The sequence below is a fragment of the Myxine glutinosa genome, chromosome 12 (assembly GCF_964187855.1).
Source record: "Myxine glutinosa chromosome 12, kmMyxGlut1.1, whole genome shotgun sequence".
In the NCBI taxonomy this organism is placed as follows: Eukaryota; Metazoa; Chordata; class Myxini; order Myxiniformes; family Myxinidae; genus Myxine; species Myxine glutinosa.
The window spans coordinates 89,983,380-90,010,773 of record NC_136272.1 but is presented as its reverse complement, the minus strand read 5'-3'; the positions used below and the strand labels follow the sequence as shown (position 1 = coordinate 90,010,773).

The following is a 27,394-nucleotide window of genomic DNA, read 5'->3' as shown; positions in this document are numbered from 1 at the left end:
GTATCGATTGAGCAACGTAACAGAATCGGCGTTTAAAAGCCCGTCTGGCGAGAGGAGTTACCGGGACGTGTAACTACCCTTTGACACGTCAAGTCGCCGTGGGTTCGTGCACGGAACCAAGCAGCTGGCACAGTTCGCCTCACCGTCTACAAGGCCGCGTACGGGTCGCACCTTGGGCCGCGCGCGCTGGGCAAGCCGCGTGTTGCTTTGCCTGCTTTGCTGTACCCGCTTTGCTTGGCCAGGAGGTGCGCGCTGCAGCCGTTGTTCCCGGTACGGGACGTGCCCGGTGAAAGCACGTCAGGAAGGGTCCGTTCAACCGCCCACGTGCGGAGATCGAACTACCGGAGTACGGAGACATTGAGAGAGACATTGACCATGGAGGGAGTCGGGAGTGGGGCTCACGTGAGGAATGTATAAGATGGCCATCTTAGAGTTATTATAGATGAGTTTACATCTTTGTACTATTGATTGCTGATTGTGGATGGTTGTTGATTGCTCGGGGAATATATCATTGATTATTCCGGATCCTTGGTGTGGGGTTTCTTATTGATTGGAATTCAGATTTATGCGTTACGAAAGAGCATAAATAATAGATCTTTCTGGCGGAGTTCCTCTCACGATCCGGGGGTCACCGAGACCAGGTAGTCACCGGGAGGACCACGTAACAATGGCCATATTTGTTTTGGACCGCCATATGACCTTGACCGTCGACATTTAGGGATGGAGTGTAAATTAAGAAAATGTGTCCCCATCTACAGTCTATCCATAAAACTCGGCATCATGAAAATCGGAGGAAAAATATTCAGGTCGTGATCAAAAAGGTGCTTCTTGTTAATTAGGTCACAATCCAAAAAAAGAAGGCCAAGGACATGAATCAAATATCAGGTGCACAACTTCAGTGCAGGCACACTATTCTGATGCAAGAACATCTTGGAAGGCCAAGCGGTCTTTGAGATTCCGCATTGGAAAAATTGAGTGATGATAAAAAAATACATTACTCTATTTTCTCCGACCGCCATTTAACCTTGACCGTTGTTTTATTCAGCCGCCATTTGACCTTCACATTTAACCTGGACAGGTATGATGTAAATTAGCGTAAATGCCCCTTGCTCTAAGCTATCGAGTGAGAGCAATTTCATTCCCATCAAATAGACCCTTGTCGCGTTATGGTGAAAAATGTTAAAATGTCTATAATTAGTTCATGGCCTTAAAATTAGGTGCAGGTCAAAAATTACGTCAACCTCACGTACTTTCTATTCATGCTGTTGATGCAAAATGTCATTCAGAAAGTCCCAGCCGGCTCCGAAATACAGCTCAGACATTTGCAGAACAAGCGTTACGCCTAGGTCCCCCGTCGGTGAAGTGATGTGAGTTGACAAAGTGGAAGACGCAAGGCGGCCATCTTGGATTTTGACGTGGCGACCCAATTTTCAATAGCGTTCTTCCTTATGCGTAGATACACCCACACACCAGATTAGAAGTTAGTAGTTCGTTTATTTTTCAAGATATTTCGCTCACAAGGTTCAGACATACATGGCGGCGGCCATCTTGGATTTTGACGTGGCGACCTAATTTTCAATAGGGTTCTTCCATATGCCTAGTTGCACCCACACACCAAATTCGAATTCGGTCCTTCGCTTACGCACGCACGCACGTCCGCACGCACGGACGCACACACGGACGGAGGGGAAAACAATAGTCTCCCTTTCACTCCGCAGTGCGACGGGGGACAAGAACCCTAAATGGTGGTTTTGTACTCCTACGGGTCTCTTCTTTTTTTGCCTTTTTTTACAGGATCTGCGCTAGTGGAAGAGCTTGGACACAGAACAGATCAGGACACAACATAACAAAGGGAAGAGAAGAAGAAAGAGGAAACACCAATAGCCATGCGGAGGGAAAAAGTCGATGGAGACGGACAAACATTGGATGCAGCTAACAATGAGTGGTAGAGGAGAAAGCAAGAGTGAACAAGGTGGATACATAAGCATAGATTTGGGAGGGGTCGGAGGTGGTTTAACAGGTGCAGAAAAGATCATGGTTTTGGATGGGGGATGACTTGAGATGGTGATAAAGTGGTGCAGGATTTAGGCAGTTTCATGAGGAGGAGGTTGCTGGTGGACCACATGCATTCTGTAGATACCTGGGAGGGACAGAACCAGGAGAGGGCAGTCAGAGGGTGCAAGACCTTAAATGAGGCACAAGAAGACAGAGAGACCACCGACCTATCGGCGATTGCAGAGTGATAGGCCCATCGTCTCAACTTCATCGTGAGGAATTCCAATGACCTTGAAAGTTTTGGTTTCCATGGCATAAAGCTCGCAGCAAGATGTGAGGCAGGGGAGCCAGCCCAGAGGGGACAGCAGTCCTCCATCAAGCTGTGGATAAAAGCCTTGTAGGTAGATAGAAGCGCATATGTGCCAAGGACGGTCTTTACAAGACGGAGGATGTCCATCCAGTCGGCATCTGGCATTATTTTTTTTTTTTTTTTTTTTGTCTACTGAATCGAGGCTCGTGAAAGAGCTAACATTTATTTCACAAACAAATCAACCAGACAAACAAAATATATAAAAAGAGGGAGCGGAAGACAAGATGGGGAGAGAAGGGGAAGCGCACAAACATAACATTTGAGAGCAGGGAGATGTGTGGGAGGGAGAGGGCTTGGGGGGAGGAGGCGTGGGAAGGGGGGGGGGGGGGGTGGAGGGAGAAGTATAAAACACAAGGACACCAAGGACTTCCAGGACAGAAGTTGGTATTTAAAAAGAATTGGATTTGGGGTGAAATTAGTGGGGGTAGAAAAGATCAAGGTTTTGGATGGAGGAATGTAAGGCCCTCAGAGGTAGCTTCATCATGGGAGTTTCCAATGATTCTGAACGCTTTGGTTTCAACAGCGTGAAGACGAGCTAGGTGTGAGGCAGGAGCACCAGCCCAGAGGGGAGAGCAGTATTCCATTGAGCTGCGGATGAAAGCCTTGTATGTGGTGAGGAGCTCAGGTGTGCCAAGGAAGGACTTCGCACGACGGAGGATGCCCAGTCGGCGACTGGCTTTGGAGGCCAGATTTGAAATGTGGTTTTCCCAGGAAAGATCATGGCACATAGTGAGACCCAAAAGCTTGAGTGACAGAACTTCTTGGAGAGGATTATTCGGAAAGTGGATGGGAGGGTTGTCCACTGTCCAGTCGGTCTTTTCGGAGAGACATCGTAAGAGTGTGAGATTTGTAAGGATTGAAAGACATGTTCCACTTGTTTGCCCAGTCTGTGATTTTGTCCAGGTCCGCAGAGAGTGAGGAGGCTGCAGACTGCCGATCTGAGGGATGAGGAATGGAGCGACAGAGAGTAGAGTCATCAGCAAAGAGATAGAGAAGATTTTCAAGAGAGTCAGAGAGATCATTGATAAAGACCAGAAAAAGCACAGGGCCGAGAACACTGCCTTGGGGAACTCCAGCCTGAACAGGAAGAGGAGATGAGAGAAACCCATTCAGGGCCACACATTGACTATGACTAGAGAGGAAGTCTGCCAGCCATGCGTGGAGATTTCCATGGATACCAAAGGAGGAGAGTTTGGTGAGCAGAGCGGGGTGCCAGACCGTATCGAAGGCACGTGATATGTCAAGGGAGACAGCTCTAATTTCCTGTTTGGCATTGAGGACCTCCATCCATTGTTGAGAAAGCAGAAGCAGCATGTCCAGAGTAGAGTGACCAGGTCTGAAACCAAATTGATGATCAGAGATCAAGCCATTTGAGAAGAGGAAAGATTTCATATCTGAAGCAATGATGGATTCCATGACTTTGCTGATAATTGGGAGAAGGCTGATTGGTCTGTAGTTGCTAGGATCTGTTTTTGCACCTTTTTTGTGCAAAGCGGTGATGTTGGCTGATTTCCAAGCAGATGGCAGATGACCTTGAGCGAAAGAGAGGGTGAAGAGAACAGAGAGAGGGAGTGAAAGAGCGGAAGAACAGGATTTTAGGACCCGTGGGGTGATGCCGTCAGGTCCAGTTGCAGAATCAGAGTTGAGGGTTGACAGAAACTTTTCCACCTTGTCAGGAGGAAAGGACACAGAGTCCAGGAGCAGCTAGGTACGACTGGGTACGGTGGGTACAGAGAGGGATGGGTTTGGGACACAAGATTTAGAGGCAAACACAGAGTTGAGGCATTCAGCTTTTTCACGTGCGGAGTCAGCCATGTAACCGTTTGAGGTGAGGGAGGGGATGGAGGGGGAACAAACACCAGAAACAGATTTGACCAGACGCCACCAGGATTTGGAAGAGGGAGACAGATAAGAGAGTTCGGTCTTGAGAACGGAGAGATATTGTTTCCTGGCTCTCCTGAGGGTGGACACACACTTGTTTCGGGCTTTGTGAAAGGAAATGAGATTTCCTTCCGTTGGATTTGCTTTCCAGGAGACGAAAGCAAGTTGTTTCTGGGCAACAGCCTCACCACAAGATTCCGTGTACCATGGACGGGAGGAAGGGTATGACAACTGAAGACGAGATGGGATAAATCTGTGCATGAGAGAGAGCAATTTACTTTGGAAGAATTCCCAGGATGAGTTGATGTCAGAGGCGGTAGAGATGGGAGACCAGTCCAGATGATTGATGGCTGCTTGAAGACAGTGCCAGATGGCCTGAGTGAAATGCCAGACTCGTCGACGCTGAGGAGGCTCTCTGAGAATGGTCAGAGAGATGTCCACTTTAACAAGCACATGATCAGATGAGCCGATTGGAGCAGAAGAAGAGCAGCAGACATTGTCAGGGAAGTTAGTCATAATCAAGTCCAGAAGAGAAGATGCTCCGTTGACTGAGATCCGGGTCGGGAAATTGACAGATTGTGTCAGTCCCAGTGAGTCGCAGAAGTCCTTTGCTGAGGAGCCATGGCTGGTGAGAGAGGTACCCACACCAAGCCAACTGACATGGTGACAATTGAAATCACCACATATGAGGAAGAAAGAGTTGGGATGAGTGGATAGAAGTTGGTCCATATTATCAGACAGCGAGATGTAGATGGAGTCATCACTGTTTGGTGGACGGTACAACACACATATGAACAAAAGGTGGGAGCGAAGGGGAAGCCGCAGCCAAAGGTATTCCTGGGGGTGAGGTGGAGAGAGGGCAGTGCAGGGCGAGTGAGGAAGAGAGTTTTTTAGAAAGATAGCAACCCCACCTCCAGGACGAGGCTCAGGTCTATCATACTGGAGGAGGGAGTAACCTGGGAAAGATACCACGGAATCAGAGACATCATGAAGGAGGAAAGTTTCTGTTAAGCAGATCACGTCTGGTTTGTCAGAAGCAACCTGTATGGAGAGATCAGTCAAGTTTGAGCGAAGGCCCCGGATGTTTGAGGTCCATTCCGTTAATGAAGAGGAAGGGGGAGCATCGGATACAGAACAGGGGGGGGGGGGGAGGGGCTAGGGTAAGATGTGGAAGAGGAGGAAGAGGTAGGGAGAGCTGTTGAAGGTGTGTCAGAGATTTCAGAATAGCTTGGAGAAAGGGAAGAATGGGGCGGACAAAAGGTTTGATGGTGATTGTGTGAGGCACAGTGAGGTGTTATTTGAAGAGGGGGAAGAGCGAGGCAGAAGGTTGGGGGAGATGAAGGTGAAAGCTGGAAGGGGGAAGAATCAGGGAGGACGCTTTGAGGAGGAGGGGTGAGAGGGGAGTCTAGGAGGGGAGGAGCGAGGGAGAGTCTCGGAGGGGAGGGGTGTGGGGGGAGTTTAGGAGGGAAGGGGAAAGGGGGGAGATTTGAAAGGGATGGGTGATGGGGAAGATTTGGAGGGGAGGGGCAAGGGGGAAGATTTGAAAGAGATGGGTGATGGCGAAGATTTGGAGGGGAGGGGCAAGGGGGTAGATTTGGAGGGGAGGGGTGATGGGGAAGTTTTGGGGGGGAGGGGTGATGGGGAAGTTTTGGAGGGAAGGGGTGATGGGGAAGATTTGGAGGGGAGGGGCAAGGGGGAAGATTTGAAAGGGATGGGTGATGGGGAAGTTTTGGAGGGAAGGGGTGATGGGGAAGATTTGGAGGGGAGGGGTGAGATTGGATTTTGAAAAGTGTACGATTAATGGGAAACGAACATTTATTGCAAAATGAGTTTCTTGAGGCCTTCGAGTCAAAAATACGTTTGAGGACACTGAAGGAGGGGTGTAGTGCAGGAGAGTTTCGGGAATGTAGAAAAGAGGAACTGTAAGAGATGGAATTTTTTTTTGGAATGAATAGATTTGGTGAGTAAGTCAAAAGCATCCTTTTATAGAAGAAGAAGAAAAAGGTGTTATAATATACGACAGAATACAGTTCTTCAGGGGAAAGTTTAAACATTTTTAACAACGTGATCACGTGATCGCGAACAACGTGGTCGAAGAACGAACGAACAAATAAGAACAATGAATAAACGAATTGGAGCAGAGAAGGATTTTTATTTTTATTTTTTCTGAGTTGAGATTTTAAACAAGGAAGTATGGGGGTGAAAGACTGGGACAAAAAACAGGGAACGAAAGTAATTGCAGCGCAATCGACGAACCGCGAGCAGAAAAACAAGGCCCCAAGGTTGGACACGGAAACCTACTAGGCCTCAGAATACGCAACACGAATTAACCGACGATTTTGTATGCAGGTACGAAAAATCAACACCGAGAATCTTACCAAAGACACACCACAAGTACACACACCGAAAGACAGATACAGCCACGACAAAAACACAACTGTGAAAAAATTACTTAACTTCGAAAGCGTGAGCGCATGGACAGCCTCGAAAGAAACGTGACCTCCAATCTTGCGTGTTCACTTTACCCAAAATTGGAGACATTTGGAGACATTGGAGACAAACTTTGAAATGTGGCTTGCCCAAGAGAGATCATGGCTGAGAGTAAAACCCAAGAGTTTGAGTGACTGAACTTCCTCAAGATGATTGTTAAGAAAGTAGATGGGAGTGTTTTCCATATGATCCTTTCAGAGAGAGAGAGACTGTGTGTGTGTGTGTGTGTGTGTGTGTGTGTGTGTGTGTGTATGTGTACGTGTGTGTGTGTGTGTGTGATTTTGCAGAATTGAAAGACATATTCCAAAAGTTTGACCAGATTGGGATTTTGTTAAGATCTGAGGAGAGGCTGCCGCCTGTCTGACAGAAGGATGATTTGACATGACAGAGAGTGGACTCATCAGCAAATAGATAAAAAGGATTTTCCAGAGAGTCAGAAAGATCATTGATGAAGATTAGGAATAAGGTGAGGCCTAAAACACTACCTTGGGAGTACTCCAGCCTTGACAGTGAGAGGAGAAGAAAAGGTTCCGCTGAGAGCCACACGTTGGTTCCAAGAATGGAGGAAGTCAATAATCCAAGAGTGGGGTTGGCCTTGGATTCTGTAGGCAGACAGTTTAGAGAGCAAGGCAGGATGCTAGACTTTATCAAAAGCTTGAGATATGTCAAGAGAGACAGTCCCGATCTCATGTCTGATATTGAGGGCCTCCATCCATTGTTGGGAGAGTCAAAGCAGCATGTCCTCGGTAGAGTGACCAGGTCTGAATCGGAATTGATAATTAATCTGAGATGAAGCTGTTGGAGAAAAGGAATGATTTCATGTCAACTGCGATGATGGATTCCATGACCTTGCAGATGATTTGCAGTAAGTGAATTGGTCTGTAGTTGAGGGGATCCGTTTTTGCACCTTTTATGTAATCCTGATGTTGGTGGATTTCCAAACAGATGTAAGATGACCTTGGGTAAATGACAGGGTGAAAATGGCAGAGAGAGGAAGTGCAAGAGCAGCGGAGCTGTTCTTCAGGATAAGGGAGCTGATGCCGTCCAGTCTAATTGTTGAGTCAGAGTCGAGGGTTGCCAGAAACTTTTCCACATTCTCAGGTGTAAAAGACACAGAATCCAGGAGCAGTTGGGTACGATTGGGAAGGGTGGAAACAGTGTGAGAGGGGTTAGGAACGCAACATTTTGAAGCACCACGGAATTGAGGGATTCGGCCTTCTCACGAGCGGAGTCGGTTGTGGTTCCATTTTAAGTGAGGGAAGGGATGGAAGGGGAGCATACACCAGAGACGGACTTGACGAGGCGCCACCAGGTTTTGGAGGAGGGAGACAAGTTTGAAAGCTCATTCTTGAGATTAGACAGATGTTGTTTTCTGGCTCTCCTGAGATTAGACACACACACTTGTTACAGGATTTGTGGAATGATCTGAGGTTGCCTTCGATGGATCTACGAAACTCTAATGTACCATTAAAATTGGGAGCACTAATTACAGAAACAAATCCTACGACATGTATAAACCTCCCCCTATCCAATAGGTAGAGGTGTATTGACACCTGCCTGAGGTATCTGCGGACAACTTGGAGAAATGGAGCTTTGTTGTGGCTTCCCTTGGTCCCGACATGGTGAAGCTCCGAAATTGTTATTGGCCGAGAGGAAATCATTTTGACTTTGATAGTCTACCAGTGAAAAAATCTTCTTTTTCCCCAAATAATCCGAAATCCTAAAATGTACAAGCAAATCTGTCTTAACCCCCATACTATTATCTATTCCAATAAGTATTGGTTTGCACCTATTCAAATAAGTACCAAAAGTACAAGCAAATCTGTCTTAACCCCCATACTATTATCTATTCCAATAAGTATTGGTTTGCACCTATTCAAATAAGTACCAAAAGTACAAGCAAATCTGTCTTAACCCCCATACTATTATCTATTCCAATAAGTATTGGTTTGCACCTATTCAAATAAGTACCAAAAGTATTGCAGTAAGTGAATTGGTCCAAGAGTGGGGTTGGCCTTGGGGGGTCCCCATCACCCCTCCCCCCCAAAACTTCCCCATCACCCCTCCCCTCCAAATCTACCCCCTTGCCCCTCCCCTCCAAATCTTCCCCATCACCCATCCCTTTCAAATCTCCCCCCTTTCCCCTTCCCTCCTAAACTCCCCCCACACCCCTCCCCTCCGAGACTCTCCCTCGCTCCTCCCCTCCTAGACTCCCCTCTCACCCCTCCTCCTCAAAGCGTCCTCCCCGATTCTTCCCCCTTCCAATCCACCACATCCAAAATTGAAATTAACCATCCCGTGCATGCACGTTTTTCCCACAATGCAAAGCAGAATGTGCTTTATAAAGGTGAATTAATCTGACTGTGGACAATGCAACACAATGAGACTTAATGAAAAATTTGGGGCCAAAGCCCCTTACATCCACAAAACATGAAATATATAAATATATACCCCCCTTATATCTCTTATATCCTTAAAACCTCAACATACCTCGGTTTAGAATCGGTTCAAGGACAACATGATTGAAATCTGCAGTGACTATGTAATGAAGAGCCCTGATTTAAACTCAATGTAATGACCACGTGACATCTTCAAACACAATTCATAAGAATCAAAGTTTACAAAGCACATTCCACCACTGAAGTTGCAATTGCTCCGAAAGAGCAACATTGGCATATTATAATGCTTAATACCTAACAACAATTCTCTTCTAGTCTTAGTGATGGTGAAAGCTCATTTTAACTACAACCGCACTTGGTAGAGCGCATACCTCTACAGGCTGAACAGTTTAGGTTTTGTATCCCACTGATCTGGATCTGGACATGAACCAAAATCTAATTGGCTTGTTCTCGTCACTTAATCCACTCATCCACCAAGTTTAGTCATAATCCATCCACAACTGTTTGAAATATCATGCTATTTATACTTTTTGGCCCTATCACTCAATGGTGAAGAATCACTAAAAAAAATTTTTTTAAACATCGTGCCCGGATCCGTATTCGGATCTTCACCAAAATCGAATAGATTCGTCCTTGTCACACACCCAACCACAACCTGTCCACCAGGTTTCGTCCGAATCCATCCATAACTTTTTGAGACATCCTGTTACATATCGTTTTTATCCCTCTCACTCAATGGTGAAGAATCAGTAAAAACATTCTGGGATCCATATGCAGATCCAGATCCTCACCAAAATCGAAATAACTCTTCCTTTTCACACACGCAACCTGTCCACCAAGTTTAGTCCAAATCCGTCCATTACCAGGATATGTCGGTCACAGACAGACAGACAAACAAACAGACAGGGGTGAAAACATGACCTCTGCCCACCCTCATTGGCAGAGGTAAAAATGACTAAACATTGGAAAAAAGAAAAACCTTATAATAAAGGAAATTGCCATAAATTATATAAAGGTGATACAATATCTCGATTGTAGCATGTTTCTCCTCCAAGTTAAATTACTATCCCTGACAGAACTGAATTATTTGTATAAAACCAGCGTGCACTACATTGCTTACCACCTCACCTTAAAGTATGGAGTGAAGCTGTTAGGATCTGGTGTTGGACCCATATAAAAGTCATAGTAAGCTTTGCCCCTTGATTTAGGTTATCCATAAATTCTCAGGGTGATGCCCTAGATTCCTAGAATCTCAGATCATGGATTCCATATGTATTTATATTTAGAAACCATGATGGTTGCAGAATCCATCTTCAATGTTTGTAAAGATAAAAATGAGCAAAAAAGTGCTTTCGCATTAATTCATAAGCTTTCTTCCCGATCCTTTTACATACCACTGTTACATCACCAGCCAGAAATTGGATTCAAAATGGCAACATGCATGGTGATCCACTGAACTCACCAGCCAGAAATTGGATCCAAAATGGCAACATGCAGGGTGATCCACTGAACTCACCAGCCAGAAATTGGATCCAAAATGGCGACATGCATGGTGATCCACTGAACTCACCAGCCAGAAATTGGATCCAAAATGGCGACGTGCATGGTGCTCCACTGAACTCACCAGCCAGAAATTGGATCCAAAATGGCGATATGCATTGTGATCCACTGCTCACCAGCCAGAAATTGAATCCAAAATGGCGACATGCATGGTGATCCACTGAACTCCAGCCAGAAATTGGATCCAAAATGGCAACATGCATGGTAATCCACTGAACTCACCAGCCAGAAATTGGATCCAAAATGGCGACATGCATGGTGATCCACTAAACTCACCAGCCAGAAATTGGATCCAAAATGGCGACATGCATGGTGATCCACTAAACTCACCAGCCAGAAATTGGATCCAAAATGGCGACATGCATGGTGATCCACTGAACTCACCAGCCAGAAATTGGATCCAAAATGGCGACATGCATGGTGATCCACTAAACTCACCAGCCAGAAATTGGATCCAAAATGGCGACGTGCATGGTGATCCACTGAATGCACCAGCCATGCTGTGATCCACTGAAGTCACCAGCCAGAAATTGGATCCAAAATGGCGACATGCATGGTGATCCACTAAACTCTCCCCATAGATGGCTGTCATACATGGGTCAGGTTTATATTGATATACTTGCTAATTTCTGGTGTGCACGTCATGCCTATGCGCAATCTATTGTAATAGAGTTACGCAGCTAGACAGTCAACTTTAAAAATGGAACTACTGAAGCAGCTGACATTGTCACCATGGTCTATAAAAAGGTACAAGACAATTATTCAAAAGAAGAAGATGCATTTTCAAGAGAGCTGGACGAGCACACCTTGTACTATCATGTTGAGAGAATTATTCTGCACAATGTGAAGAAATCCCACATTCACATCTTTGTTCACAAATGTATGCGATATAATTGAACAGGAAATGGGGGTACAGGGCTGCAGCTATGTTCGTGGGATGTTGCCGAGCAATTAAATTTGGAGGAGACTTGTTTCAAGTTTTGTACTTCCAGAACATCATAGATAAGGAACTCACAAGCATATATCAGAGGTTATTAATGGTTGTATATTAAGTGCTCGGATTTTGGTAGGGTGACAACATGGCCATCATAACCAAAAGCTCTGGGGAAAGGCAATTGCAATGAGATTCTTGCCACACAAATGTGATTGACTTCTAGGCACTGACGTCATCAAGACATAATCCAGAATGCAATCAAACTTAAATATTTGGCACCGGAAAGCTTACTGGGAAGTTTGAGAATTCTAAACCTGCTCATGCAGTCACTCTGATGAACGGACATGTTTGTGGACATGAGGTAATAGACATTGTGGACAATAAGGGCATTGTTGGCCTTAGCAACTGCTTTGTGTTTGTGCATCAATTCATGGCCAGTTGGTCTGATTTAAGTCCATCGTAGGATGAAGCTGCTCTACTCCACTATTTCTACTATTCCGACAGTTATGGCACAAGTGTTTTACGAAGCGGCTGGCCAGGTCTGACGTTTGACCGAGGACGATTTGGGCAGGAATTTGAAATTTGGTGAGGGTTTCGGCGATAACTCGCCTAGTCTCTGTCGAAAGACATTAAGCGAGGGCCACCACTAGAGGGCGCCCAGCACGAGCCCTTCAGCTGCTTTGGATAAGAATTTTGCGACTTGGCCCTATTGAAAGACAATGACTGCCTAAGAAGCCTCATATAGTAATGAAATCTTCTCACCTGGTACTGAAGTTCCAAGTGCCACAAAAACCACAGCAGTGACCGAGTCTTTGAGACCGATGGTGCAGCCGAAATGCGAGGCAAGGTCCCCGATAATGGTAGTCAGAAATCCAATCATGACCATGGACATAGCAAAGCAGGCCCATCCGTTGCAGTAGTGTGTCGGTGGCATGAACGCGAATAAAACTTTCCAGAAGACAGACAGGAAGTGCATGACATAGTCGAAGCAAGATGGCAGCCGTTCCTCACCAGATTCGTCATCATCCTCTTCATCACCTGCTCAGTCATTCAATAAGGGATAAAATCAAATAAATATGGAACAGAGGATTTTCACAGAACAACATGATGGTTTTTAAATCGTCGTTTCTCACAATTTCAAATAAATGTTTGTCAACACTTCTATTAAAAATGGCTGTCATTGATTTTCTTCAAGTTAGATCATCATAAATTTCTTCTAAAATGTTCATTTCCTTTTCGACAAACCTAACGTTTTATTATTATTACTATTAATTATTATTATTATTATTATTATTATTATTATTATTGTGGGATCCCAGCATCATGAGCTCAGATGGGGCTGCCAAACAGAGCAAGGAGCCTCTATATACACATCATGTGTAAGAATAGGACAGCAGGAGACATCGATGTCCCGTATTCTTCCCTCATTGTGTACCTCATACCTCATTGATGTCCCTTCCCTCATATCACAAGGATCAAAGTAGGCAAAGCAAAAATCAATACAGGACATGAGATTTGAACCTGAAATCCCAGCATCATGAGCAAATCGCTCAGATGGGAACAACAAACAGACCACCACAATCATGACTTTTGTTACATGAGACCAGAGATTGAAAACGACTTTCTTTAACTCTCCAGAGATTTGAGGACCTTTTAAAATAACATCAGTCATTGAAAGTCGTCCGTAAATATATATCTGAGGCCTGTTCTCTATCCATCATTCCTGTCACCATGTACTACCATGTATGCTCGAGTCACCTTTAGAAAACTTTGTGATAAAATGTTCAGCTTTATGTTTCAAGTATCTACCATATAAAACACAATGTCAGTTTGTGTGTTTGTACAGATGTCTGTCCCCCTTCATAAGTGTAGGTTTCAAAGACCAATCTTTTAACACAAATGTTTGTTCACTACAGTCTATTTTTGAGGATAAAACAAACCCAAAAACATTTTCCATAAGAGAGTAATTATGTCTCTTCTATTGGAATTGTAGACGGTGGCTTGCAAATCGAGCCTCAAGGGCAGTGTACAGAATTTTTTTTTTTTAAATAATAAATACAAGGCACAGAGAGGTGAAATTCGCTGAACGTGACGTGCAAAGTGCGCAGAGTAAACTGAGTGTTCATTTACGTCCATAGGATGTCTAATAAATAAAGAAGATATAAGCACACCTGACACTAGGCCGAGGCTTCAGACTTTGGCACGCTCACGCGGCTGCTCCGTCGAATGAACTGTCCCAACCCATCATATTTGACAGACGTTTTACTAGTTTTAATATAATGAAGGAAATCAGTGCTTAATCCTGTGAGATATATTACCAAGGTGACCCTTGCCTTCAGTACAGTCGCTGAAAATAATAAAACAGCATGCATTATGTTGCAAATATCATTTCCATTCCCGACAATGATGCTGTGGCGGACACAAAAGCCCACTGGCGTGGTGACATCATTCCGCGCACCAAGTGGGCGGTGGCCACGCCCGAGGGGTAGGCGTGGCCTCATGATATACACCGGGCGCGCAGCCCGGAGCGCGCCAGTGTTACAGTGAGCTCCTGAAATAAAGACGCTTATAAGTTACCGCTTGTCCACTTCCTCCTTGCTCGCAAGCAGCGAGCGTAACGCCGCGCTTTACTGGTGACCCCCTCGACGTTGGATCTGCCGGAGCGATCCTTCCACACGCGACGCCATTGCCATGGCCAACTTCATCAAACTTCCCGAATTTTGGGAGGCTCAGGCCGAAGTCTGGTTCGTCCAGGCCGAAGCCCAATTTCAGCTTCGGCGCCTCACCGGCGATGACACGCGCTATTGCCACGTCGTCGCCTCCCTCGGGCCCCACACGGCCGCTCGAGTTGTGTCCGTCCTTCGCCACCCACCGGACGGCCACAAGTACGAGGCACTCATGCGGCTACTCCTAGCCACGTTCGGCCTCACGGACGACGCACGGGCCGACCGCCTCCTGGATCTCCCCGAGCTCGGTGACACGCGCCCGTCGGTCCGAATGGACCATATGCTGTCACTGTTGGGCGACGAAGCCCCCGGTTCTCTATTCCGGGCGCTTTTCCGTCGCCAACTTCCAGCGCAGGTTCGCCTCGCGTTGGCCGGGACCGGGCTAACGGAGCCCCGAGCATTGGCAGCCGAGGCGGACAAGTACTTCGCCGCTTCGGACACGCGGGCGAGAGTCGGCGTGGCCGTCACGGCCCTCGTGGCTGATGCTGCTGATGCTGCTGATCCACAGCATCAGCTTATACAGCATACGCAGCATGCTGATACGCACCTCGTGACCGCCGCCACGCCCCGCCCACCGCCGCGGCGAAAACCGCCAACTCCACCGGCCTGGCGGAGCCAGGCGTTCCTCCAGCTCCACCACCTGGTGCTGGTTCCACGCCAAGTTCGGCCACGAAGCTCGGCAGTGTCATCCGCCATGCTCCTTCAACAGGTCGGGAAACGCCCGGGCCGGCGCTCAATAGTGGCGATGAGCGCCGGCCGTTCGAGCAGCCTGCTGTTCATAACGGACACCTTCTCCGGGCGCCGTTACCTGTGCGACACGGGAGCGCAGGTGAGTGTTGTTCCCGCCGGCACGTCAGACAAGCACGCCGCGGGTGGGGGCCCCGCGCTGCTTGCCGCGAACGGGACGCTCATCCGTACGTACGGAAAATGCTGCCTCTCTCTGCGGTTCGGAGGGCAGGTTTTCCGATGGACGTTCGTCACCGCCGACGTGCCCATGGCACTGCTTGGCGCGGACTTCCTGTGCGTTAATGGGCTCCTGGTCGACGTCAAGCGCAGACGTCTTGTCCAGGCCGAGACGTTCAGCTCGCTCGCTTGTGCGTTGCCCAGCTCGTCGAGCAGCTCAACGAGCGGCTTGCCAAGCGGCTTGCCGAACGGTTCGGTTCCGGCCACGTTGGTCTGTACGCTTCCGGCAGCGGACGCATTCACCCGCCTCCTCGCCGGCTTCCCGGCCCTCACGCGGCCCACCTTCTCGGCGGGGGCCGTCAAGCACGGGGTGGCCCATCACATCCCCACCGTCGGGCCACCGGTCTACGCCCGGGCACGCCGCCTCGAGCCAACGAAGCTGGCGGTGGCAAAAGCGGGGTTCGCTACCCTGGAGCGACTCGGCATCGTTCGGCGCTCAGAGAGCGCTTGGGCGTCGCCGCTGCACATCGTGCCGAAGCCCGGCGGGGGATGGCGACCGTGCGGGGACTATCGCCGTCTCAATGACGCCACGACTCCCGACCGCTACCCCGTCCCCCACATTCAGGACTTTTCCGCCCGTTTGGCGGGCAGGTCCTTCTTCTCGAAGGTGGACCTCATACGCGGCTACCATCAGGTCCCCGTCAGGCGGGAGGACGTCCCGAAGACGGCGGTCATCACGCCATTCGGACTCTTCGAGTTCCTGCACATGCCCTTCGGTCTGAAGAATGCGGCTCAGGCGTTCCAGCGACTGATGGACAGCGTCCTGCGCGACTTGGATTTTGTCTACGTCTACCTGGACGATATCCTCGTCGCCAGCGCGTCCCGCGAAGAGCACCTACGCCACCTCCGCACGCTCTTCGAACGCCTGGGCCAGCATGGCCTGATTGTGAACCCCGCAAAGTGCCGGTTCGGTGCCGCCATAATCGATTTTCTGGGGCACCGGGTCACCAGGCACGGAGCCGTCCCAGGTGGAGGCGGTGAAGGGGTTTCCGCACCCCCGCACGATCAGAGGGCTGCAGGAGTTCTTGGGCATGGTGAACTTTTACCATCGGTTCCTGCCCCGTATCGCCCAGCCCCTGCGCCCCCTGCACGAAGCTCTCCGAGGTAAGCCGGGCAAAGGCGACGTTACCTGGACCGAGCAGATGGACACGGCGTTCACGGGCGCGAAGCTCGCCTTGGCTAACGCCACCATGCTCGCGCACCCGGCGCCCGATGCACCGATCGCCCTCACCACCGATGCCTCGGACTACGCGGTGGGCGCGGTGCACGAGCAATGGGTGCGTGGAGCTTGGCAACCGCTGGCGTTCTTTAGCCGGCAGCTTCGCCCGCCCGAACGCCATTACAGTACCTTCGACCGCGAGTTGCTCGGGCTTCACTTGGCGGTCAGGCACTTCCGCCATCTGCTCGAGGGCCGTGCGTTCACTGCCTTTATCGACCACAAGCCGCTGATCTTCGCGATGGGCAAGGTCACCGAGCCGTGGTCGGCCCGGCAGCAGCGTCACCTCTCGGCCGTGTCCGAGTACACGACGGACATCCAGCACGTCGCGGGGAAGGACAACCCGGTGGCGGATTGCCTTTCCCGGGCCGTCGCCCACGCAGTCCACCTCGGCATCGACTATGGCCGGATGGCAGCGGACCAGGCCGCTGACCCCGACGTCCAGGCCTTGCGGACCGCCGTCACGGGCCTCCGCGTCACCGAGGTGCCGTTCGACGGCGCGGGCGCAGCCCTCTTGTGCGACGTCTCCCTCGGGCGTCCTCGCCCCATCGTGCCCGCGGGCGGGCAGCGCCAGGTGTTTGACGCCATCCACGGCCTGTCCCACCCGGGCGCGAGGGCCTCCCAAAGGCTGATCGCCAACAAGTTCGTCTGGCATGGCCTCCGGAAGGCCGTCCGTGGCTGGGCCAGGACGTGCCTCGCGTGCTAGCGCGCCAAGGTGCACCGGCACACCCAGGCCCCGTTGGCCCCGTTCACGGTGCCGGAACGCCGGTTTGACCACGTCCACGTGGACCTGGTGGGACCTCTGCCCCCCTCGCGGGGTTTCACCTACGTCCTCACCATGGTGGACCGCACCACCCGGTGGCCGGAGGCCGTGCCCTTGGCGTCGACAACGGCGGCCGATGTCGCGCAGGCTTTAATCGCCACCTGGGTCGCCCAGTTCGGCGCCCCCTCAGACATCTCGTCCGACCGCGGCCCCCAGTTCACCTCGGAGCTCTGGGGGGCGGTCGCGCAGGGGCTCGGGGTCCGGCTGCACCGAACCACGGCCTACCACCCCCAGGCTAACGGCCTGTGTGAGCGATTTCACCGCTCATTGAAGGCCGCGCTCCGGGCCACCCTCCGCGACGGCGGCTGGGTCGACAGGCTCCCCTGGGTCCTGCTGGGCCTCCGGACGGCGCCCAAGGAGGACCTGCGCGCATCCGCGGCGGAGTTGGTCTTCGGGCAACCGCTGCGGGTGCCGGGCGAGTTCCTCCCCGACTCCACGGCACCATGGTCCGCGGCACAGCAGCGCTCCGCTCTGCAAGAGACCGCCCAGAGGTTCGCCCCGGTGCCAACGGCATGCCACGGGCACCCACCGACGCACGTCGCCCCGGAGCTTCGCACGGCGGAGTACGTCTTCTTCCGCCATGATGCCCACCGGACACCACTGCGGCCCCCGTACGACGGGCCTTTCCGCGTGCTGGAGACCGGGGCGAAGCACTTCACCCTGGACATCGGCGGTACTCCTGACCGCGTTTCGGTGGACCGCCTCAAGCCGGCCCACCTCGACGTGGACCATCCACCGCCAGTGGCCCGACCCCCACGTCGGGGCCGCCCCCCTGCGGGCGGACCCCCGGCACCGCCCAGCCCCGCCGCCACGCCGCCCCCCGGTCCTGCACCCATCCCAGGGGCAGCCAGGGGCATCCCACCTGGCATCCCTGCACCCCGGACGCCGCCGATCGCCAGGGGGCGCTTCGGCCGGGTCATTCGTCTGCCCCGCAAACTGGCCCTCCAGGTGCGCGGGAATTCTGGGGGGGCGCGTGTGGCGGACACGTGGCGCAAGGCGCAAGGCTCAAGGGCAGTGTACAGAATTTATTTTTTTTAAATAATAAATACAAGGCACAGAGAGGTGAAATTCGCTGAACATGATGTGCAGCGCACGCAAAGTAAAACGAGTTTTTATTTACGTCCATAGGATGTCTAATGAATAAAGAAGATATAAGCACACCTGACACTAGGCCGAGGCTTCAGACTTTGGCACGCTCACGCGGCTGCTCCGTCGAATGAACTGTCCCAACCCATCATATTTGACAGACGTTTTACTAGTTTTAATATCATGAAGGAAATCAGTGCTTAATCCTGTGAGATATATTACCAAGGTGACCCTTGCCTTCAGTACAGTCGCTGAAAATAATAAAACAGCATGCATTATGTTGCAAATATCATTTCCATTCCCGACAATGACGCAAATTTTTTTGACAAAGAACAAGATGAAGAATATGAAAAAGGGGAAGAAGAGGACGTAGTATATGAGTACTTGCCAGGGTTGGGAGTGGGGGTGGCATAATCTGAAAAGTTCAGTCGCCCCCCTTACATACATGGGGCATTTAAAAAGTTAACAGAATGAGATGCTCACAATAGTCGAATAAATTGCAACGTGTTATATTATTCATTACACAAGTAAATGTGATTACAAAGAAAAAAATTAACAGGGTCATATATTACAATTCCCACCATGATTTCAACTGTTGACCACCATCTCAAGTTATCCTCCATCCTGCACAACCATAATCATTTGCACCCCCATTAAACCCCGCTCCCTCACTGCCAAGCCACCTTTTCCTGGGTTTCCAGTTTTTCCTTCCACTTCTGCAATTGAGAGTTTGCTGTGGCCATCTTTTTCACCCTCTGTGTCCTCCCATAGGTCTCATTCCTCCCCACGTCTTTTATCCACCCAGGTCTCCTTTTACTTTGTCCGTCAATTCTGTTGTTGGTGTGCCACCCTTCCCCTCTCCCCCATCCAGAAACCCCCTCCCCTCTATCTCTCTTCCTTCTGTTATTTTCGTTCTGTTATGTCCTCATCCATTTTGTATTCTAGCTCCTCCACGAGACTCGACTCTGCATATGCAAAAACTCATAAAATCAAACTTTCATGCGAATACAAAATGTTATTAATAATCGAACAAGAGGGATGAAACACACAACATGGTGAGGAGTGATACGAAATGTGGTGAATCACGTGTGAGGCTTACCCGCGCTCACATTGAGAGCATCAATAAACTGTTCCCTCCACGAGTGGGTTCCGACCACGAGTGCCAAGTTCGTCTTCTTGATGAGTTTGTCCACCGTGCTCTGGGCATGAAGAAGATAAGATTCATGGCTTCTTAGCAAAGTGAAACTTATAAGCAAATGCATTGAGAAAAGAGCTTTTTGATGCATTCAGCCAAGGATTTTTCCCATAGATGAAGAAAAAGAAGAGAAAATAAGAGCCAGTCATTGACATAATTTGTTGAATTGGCATTGGAAGGGGAAGGTGATTTGAATGAATGATTGCATGCATGCTCCACAATGTGCACAAATGGAACAACTACCACTACTACTGGTATAAATAGATACTGGCTTCCAGAAATACTGGCTTCCAGAAAAAGATCCACCTTCTTGTGGGGGCAAACCAGGTAAGTTTTTGGCCCAATTCCTTCATGAACTGGTGGACTAGGCCTGATGTTTGAATGGATCAAATCCAGACTAGACAGCTTAAAAGTAGGAACAAATTTATGTATGTATGTTGTATCATGTATACTCGAAAAAGGCTTGGATGATCTCCACTAAGTTTGGCATACGTGCTAGCGTTACCCAATGTCAGGTCATTGGCAGAAAATAAATTCCCTCCCCTAAACTCCCACCCACCTGCGATGGTGAAGACAATACTTCTGATTTTCACCTGTACATGTGCATAGGGCAAGTGGTTTAAACTATTTCCCCCTGCCAAAGGGTGGAGTTATTGAGGTTGGGGAAACGACGACTGACGTAGAGTGAAAGTGAATCACTGACATATATTTCACTTCTACGGAGAGCAGGTATTACTTGTTTGTTCAAAAACGTGAAAAGGAGGAAAACAATCTCATTATACAAAAATTACAGGCACCACCAGATAACACAGCTGCCTGGCCAACAAGTCTTGTATAACGATTCATCTTTGTCTGAGACTGTACAGGCATTGTGTGCCAGGTGATGTGTCCTCTTGAGGTGGAAGCAGCAAAACATGACTGCAATATACAGGTGGCGAGACCCAACATCGTTTACATCATAGACTTGTGTGTGACATTGGATGTAGATAGGCATATGTGGTGTTTTTTTGTGTACATAGTCATGGCTCTTGGTTGAGCTAGTACACTGAACGGATCAGGATGGAACAGACCAAAATATGACTAAAAGCACGCATGCATGGGGTGGACAAGACAAGATGGACACACAAAGAAACTCCAAGGAGGGAAAACTGCAAAATCGGAATTGGGTGGGTTAACGAGGGCAGAAATGATCACGGTTTAGGATTGGGCATGATCTGAGATGGTGGTGACTAGCTGTCTTGAAAACCTGGAGGGAAAAATGATGGTGAAGAGGATGTGGAAGTTCATTCCATAGGTGGGAAAAGAGGATCAAATGAGTGGAGGTGGGCAGTAATCCTGGCTTTAGGTAGTTTCAGCAGGAGGGGTCATGGCGGACCATGTGAGCCCTGCAGAAACCTGGGAGTTAGAGGTGTGGGGCAGGACAAAGCATGGAAAGAACAGAGGATGCAAGACCAGAAAAGGAGATGGTAGAAGGCAGAGAGACCACTGACCTGTCTGCAATGGCAAAGTGATAGACCCATAGACTCAGCTTCAGCACGGGGGATTCCAATGATCTTGAAGGCATTTGTTTCCACATCATCAAGCTGAGCAAGATGTGAGGAAGGGGAGCCAGCCCAAGAAGGAGAGCACTACTCCATCATGCTGCAAATGAAGGCCATGTACAGTCATAGCCAAAAATATTGGCACCCTTGAACTTTTTTTCAAATAACTCACAATTTTCTCTAAACATAAGTTGAAATTGACAAAAGTAGTCTTCCCCTTCTCTCTCCATCTTGTCTACCGCTCCCTCTTTTTATATATTTTGTTTGTCTGTTTGATTTGTTTGTGTGATAAATGTTAGCTCTTTCACGAGCCTCGATTCTGTATACAAAAAAAAAGAAAAAAAGTATTTGGTCCCCACAATTCTTTATTTCACTGTTAATATTACAAAATCTTTGTTTTTGATTAAGAACTTAATATATCCTTTTAAATCAGAAAATAAAAAGAAATTGCATTGATAAAAGTATTGACACCTCAACTTAATATTTGGTAGCACAGCCTTTGGACAAAATGACTGCTGTCAAGCGCTTCCTATAGCCATGAATGAGCTTCTTACATCTCTCGCCTGGCAGTTTGGTCCACTCTTCTTGTGCGAACTGCTCCAGTTCTCCCAGATTTGAAGGGTTCCTTCTCCCAACTCCTCTTTTCAGATCTCCCCACAGGTGTTCAATGGGATTTAGATCTGCACTCATTGCTGACCACTTCAGAACAGTCCAGCGTTTTGTCTTGAACCATTCCTGGGTGATTTTTGAAGTGTGTTTGGGGTCATTGTCCTGCTGCAAGACCCATGACCTTCGAGGGAGACCCAGCATTCTGACACTGGGTTTAACATTGTGCTCCAAAATGCCTTCGTAATCCCCTGATTTAATGATGCCATGCACACATTGAAGGCATCCAGTGCCAGAGGCAGCACAGCAACCCCAAAACATCACTGAACCTCCTCCATGTTTGACTGTAGGGAAGGTGTTCTTTTCTTTGAAGGCTTCGTTTTGTTTTCTATAAACAGAGATGATGTGCTTTACCAAATAGCTCTAATTTGGTCTCATCTTTCCACAGGATGTTCTCCTAGAAGGATTTTGGCTTGTTCAGTTGTTCTTTCTTTCTTTCTTTCTTTCTCTTTCTCTTTCTCTTTCTCTTTCTCTTTCTCTTCTCTCTCTCTCTCTCTCTCTCTCTCTCTCTCTCTCTCTCTCTCTCTCTCTCTCTCTCTCTCTCTCTCTCTCTCTCTCTCTCTCTCTCTCTCTCTCTCTCTCTCTCTCTCTCACAGCAGTGGGGTCCTCCTGGGTATCCTACCATAGAACACCCTTTCATTCAGTTGGCGAAGGATGGTGCGAGTTGAAACTGTCATACCTTGTGTCTAAAGGTCAGCTTGAATCTGTTTGGCAGTTGATTGAGGTGCTTTCTCCACCATTCGAACAATCCTCCGCTGTAATATTCGATCAAGTTTTCTCTTGCGGCCACGTTGGCTACAGTGCCATGGGTCTGAAACTTCCTGATAACATTGCGTACGGTGGACACAGGAACATCAAGGTCTCTTGAGATGGACTTGTAGCCTTCAGATTGTACATGCTTGGCTACAATCTTGTGTCTCTGGTTTTCTTTCTTTTCTCCATGCTCATTGTGGTACACACAGTGACACAAAACAGCAGAATGTCTCCTTTTCTTTATTCAAACTGATTGAATGAGTGATTTTTATATTGCAGGAACCTGCATCTCACCACAAGTGAGTTCAATTCCAAAGTAAATGAGAATCACCTGCTTGAAATCTAATTATTTCTAACAACTTCTAAAAGGTGCCAATATTATTGTCTTGGCGATTTTAGGATTTATGTGTGGAATAAGCTAAGATTTAGTAATTTTTTCAGCTTTTTTTGTTTTGTTCCACTGCAAAACAAAGAAATTCATATGTGGATACCAAAATATTATTTAATTTCAACAATTTTCTGGAAGAAATGGTGCATTATTTGAAAAAAAGTGCAAGGGTGCCAATATTTTTGGCCACAGCTGTAGGTGGATATGAGTTCAAGTGTGCCAAAGAAGGACTTTGCATGGTGGAGGTTGCCCAGTCAGCGGCTGGCTTTGAAGGCCGATTTTAAAATATGGTATGTCCAAGAAAGATCATGGCTGATAGTGAGACACAAGAGTTTGAGTGAATGAACTTCCTCAAGAGGATTGTTTAAAAAAGTAGATGAGAGATTGCCAGTTGGTCCTTTCAGAGAGAGATAAAGACAGTGTGAGGTTTGTCAGGATTGAAAGAAATATTCCAAGTGTTTGACCAGCTTATCATTTTATCAAGGTCTGAAGAGAGGGAAGAGGTGGCAATCTGCCTGTCTGAAGGATGAGATGTCGTGGCAGAGGGTGGAGTCATCAGCAAATAGATAGAGGATTTTCCAGAGAGTCAGAGAGATCATTTATGAAGATCAGGAATAGGACTGGACCCATAACACTGCCTTGGGGTACTCCAGCCTTGACAGGGAGAGGAGATGAAAGGATTCCGTTAAGTGCCAAACTTTGGCTATGAGAGTAGAGGAAGTCAGTGAGTCATGTGTGGAGTTGATCTTGGATGCCATGGGCAGAGTCTTCAGAAAGTATTCATACCCCTTGACTTTTTCACATTCTGTTGTTACATCCTGAATTCAAAATGTATTAAAAAAAAAAATTGTCACAAATCTATACAAAATACCTCACAATAACAAAGTGAAAATTTGTTTTTAGAAAATGTTACCAATTTATTGAAAATGAGATACAGAAATATCTAATTTACCTAAGTATGTATTCAGCCCCCTGAGTCAATACTTTGAAGAAGCGCCTTTGGCAGCAATTACAGCTTCACGTCTTCTTAGGTAAGTCTGCGTCAGCTTTGCACATCTGGATTTGGACAGTTTCTCCCATTATTCCTTGCAGATTTGCTTAAGCTCTGCCGAGTTGGATGGGGAGCGTCGGTGAACAGCAATCTTCAAGTCTTTCCACAGACTGTCAATGGGATTCACGACAGAGTTTTGGTTGGGCCATTCAAGGACTTTCACATTCTTCTGCTGAAACCATTCCAGTGTTGCTTTGGCTATACGCTTGTGGTCATTGTCCTGTTGGAACGTAAATCTTCGCTGCAGTCTAAGGTCTTTTACACTCTGAAGCAGGTGCTCTTCAAGGATTTGATGGTATTTGGCTCCATTCATTGTTCCATTTATCCATCCGAATCTCCCAGTCCCTGCCATTGAAAAGCATCACCATAGCATGATGCTGTCATCATCATGCTTCATGGTAGGGATGGTGTTCGATGGGTGATGAGCTGTGCTCAGTTTCTGCTAGACCTAGCGCTTTGCATTCATGCCGAAGAGATCAATTTTTGTCTCATCAGACCACAGAATATTTTGCCTCATGATCTGAGTCTTTCACGTGCCTTCTTGTAAACTACAGACATGCTGTCATGTGCCTTTTTCTCAGGAGTGGCTTCCGTCTGGCCACTCTCCCATAAAGCCTAGATTTGTGAAGTGTTGCAGAGACTGTTGTGCTTCCGGCAGGTTCTCCCATCTCAGTCAATGAACTCTGTAATTCTGTTTGAGTGGTCATTGGGTTATTGGTCACCTCCCTGAGCAAGATCCTTCTTGTCCGGTTGCTCAGTTTGGTCAGACGGCCAGATCTAGGAAGAGTCTTGGTAGTTCCATATTCTTTCCATTTCCTCATGATGGAGCTCACTATGCTCTTAGGAACGTTCAACACTCTATAAATTGTTTTATACCCTTTCCCCAGATCTAAGCTTCCTCACAATTATATCTCGGAGTTCTACGGACTGTTCCTTGAACTTCATCGTGGAGTTTCTGCTCTGACATGCGCTGTCAACTGTGGGACTTTATATAGAAAGGTGGGTTTCTTTCTAACTCATGTCCAATCAATTTAATTGGCTACAGATGGATTCCAATCAAGTTGTAGAGACATCTCAAGGATAATCAAAGGAAATTGGATGCACCTGAGCTCAATTTGGAGTGTCATAGCCAAAGGGGTTGAATACTTATTGACTCAAGACATTTCAGATTTTCATTTGTAATTGATTTGTGAAAATTTATATTAAAAATTTCACTCTGATATTATGGGGTATTATACGTCGATCAGTGACAAAAAAATCTCAGTTTAATCCATTTTAAATTCAGGCTGTAACACAACAAAATGTAAATAAAGTCAAGGGGTGTGAATACTTTCTGAAGGCACTGTTTGTCCAAAGAGACAGCCCTGATCTCATGTCTGACATCCATTGTTGCATGAGTAGAAGCAGCATGTCTAAGGTGGAGTGACCTGATGTGAAACACAATTGGTGATCTGAGATGAAGTTATTCGAGAAAAGGAAGGATTTCATATCAACTGCGATGATGGATTCCATGACCTTGCTGATGACTGGAAGTAAGAGGATAGGTCTGTAGTTGAGGGGATCAGTTTTTGCACCTTCTTGTGAAGCTCAGTGAACTTGGCAGATTTCTAAACAGATGGAAGATGACCTAGCACAAATGACGTGGTGAACAGGGAAGAGAGAGGATGTGCAAGAGCAGTAGAGCAGGTTTTTAGCAAGCTTATGGTCCAGTGTCAGAGTCAGAGTCGAGGGTTGAAAGAACCTTCTCTACCTTCTCAGGTGCAAAACACACCAAGTCCAGGAGCATTTGTTATGACTGGGAATGGTGGGTACTGAGAGAAAGTGAGGGGTTAGGGACACAAGATTTGGAAGCAAACACAGAATTGAGGTATTCAGCCTTCTCACGAGCACAGTCAACTGTGGTGCCATTTGAGATAGGGAAGGTATGTATGAGGAGCATACTCTAGAGGCAGTCTTAACAAGGTGCTACCAGGTTTTAGAGGAGGGAGACAAGTTTGAAAGTTCATTCTTGAGGTTGGACAGATGTTGTTTTCTGGCTCTCCTGAGAGTGGACACACATTTGTTGTGGACTTTTTGGAATGCGCCAAGATTGCCTTCGGTCGGATTAGCCTTCCAGGAAGAGAAGTCAAGTTGTTTCAGAGTAACTGCCTCACCACAGGATTCAGTGAACCATGGGTGGGATAATTGAAGATGAGATGGGATGAATCTCTGCATGAGAGAGACAGAGAGAGACAGAGAGAGACAGAGAGAGACAGAGAGAGAGAGAGACAGAGAGAGACAGAGAGAGACAGAGAGAAACAGAGAGAGACAGAGAGAGACATAGAGAGAGACAGAGAGAGACAGAGAGAGACAGAGAGAGACAGAGAGACAGAGAGACAGAGAGAGAGAGAGAGAGAGAGAGAGAGAGAGAGAGAGAGAGAGAGAGAGAGAGAGAGAGAAGGTTTCTGTGGAAGAGTTAACATCAGGGGAAGTAGAAATAGGAGTCCAGTCCTGAAGAGAGATGGCTGCTTGCACTCTGCTTGAGTGAAATGCCTGACTCACCGGCATTGAGGCAGCTCTCTGAGAACAGCCAGGGAGATGTTGACTTTCATAAGCATATGATAAGATGAACAAGTTGGAGCTGAGGGAGAGCAGGAGACATTTGCAGGAAAGTTAGTCATCACCAAGTTCAGAAGGGAGGATTTAACATTGGGAGGAATTTTGGTTGGAAAAATCACAGATCCAGTCAGTCCCATAGAGTCACGGAAGTCCTTCGCTGAAATGCCATGGCTGGTGAGAGAGGTACCAACACCGAGCCAAGTCGCATGGTGACAATTGAAATCACCACATATGAGGAAGTGAGCATTGGGATGAGTGGTCAAAAGTTTATCCCTGTTGTCTGAGAGAGATGTAGATGGAGTTGTCACTGTTATGAGGACGGTACAACACACAGATGGGCAAGACGTGGGAGTGGATAGGAAGGCACAGCCAGAAGTACTCCTAGGGGTTGGGAGGTGTAAGATCAGTACAAGGGTTGGTTGATCTATGTAATTTGTATTTATTAATCGAAAAATATGGAAGGTCTTGAAATAGTAAGGTGGCTTTTTGCTATTTTTTAAAAGCGAGACACAGATTACTACAAAACAGCTGATTGAATTCGGAGCGATTCGTTCTGCCAAAAAGTGACGATGCAAGATAAGGGTGAAAAGGATGGATACTATACCTTTTGGCATTGATCATTGTGCAGGTGCAGTAAAGCACAGTTGAATCCGTGGCAAATCTCTCCAATAATTAATTATTGAATACAGTGCATGGTATTTCCTGTGTTTTTAATGCAGTGCTTTCTGGGAATTTTGTAGGTTTTTAAGTGTGCCTGAC

The 27,394-nt window shown here is 47.8% G+C and overlaps 1 protein-coding gene across 2 annotated transcripts in view; it reads right to left on the bottom strand.

Moving 5' to 3' along the window:
- The window catches only part of LOC137437600 (sodium/calcium exchanger 3), a 486,816-nt gene that overhangs the window by 9,816 nt on the left and 449,606 nt on the right, over positions 1 to 27,394 (bottom strand). For both annotated transcript variants that reach the window (XM_068132065.2, XM_068132066.2), the window contains 2 exons: positions 19,543 to 19,642; positions 12,392 to 12,667 (listed from right to left, as the gene is read on the bottom strand). In XM_068132065.2, the coding sequence (XP_067988166.2) occupies positions 12,392 to 12,667; positions 19,543 to 19,642 (376 nt within the window). The remainder of the gene's footprint in view (positions 1 to 12,391; positions 12,668 to 19,542; positions 19,643 to 27,394) is intronic.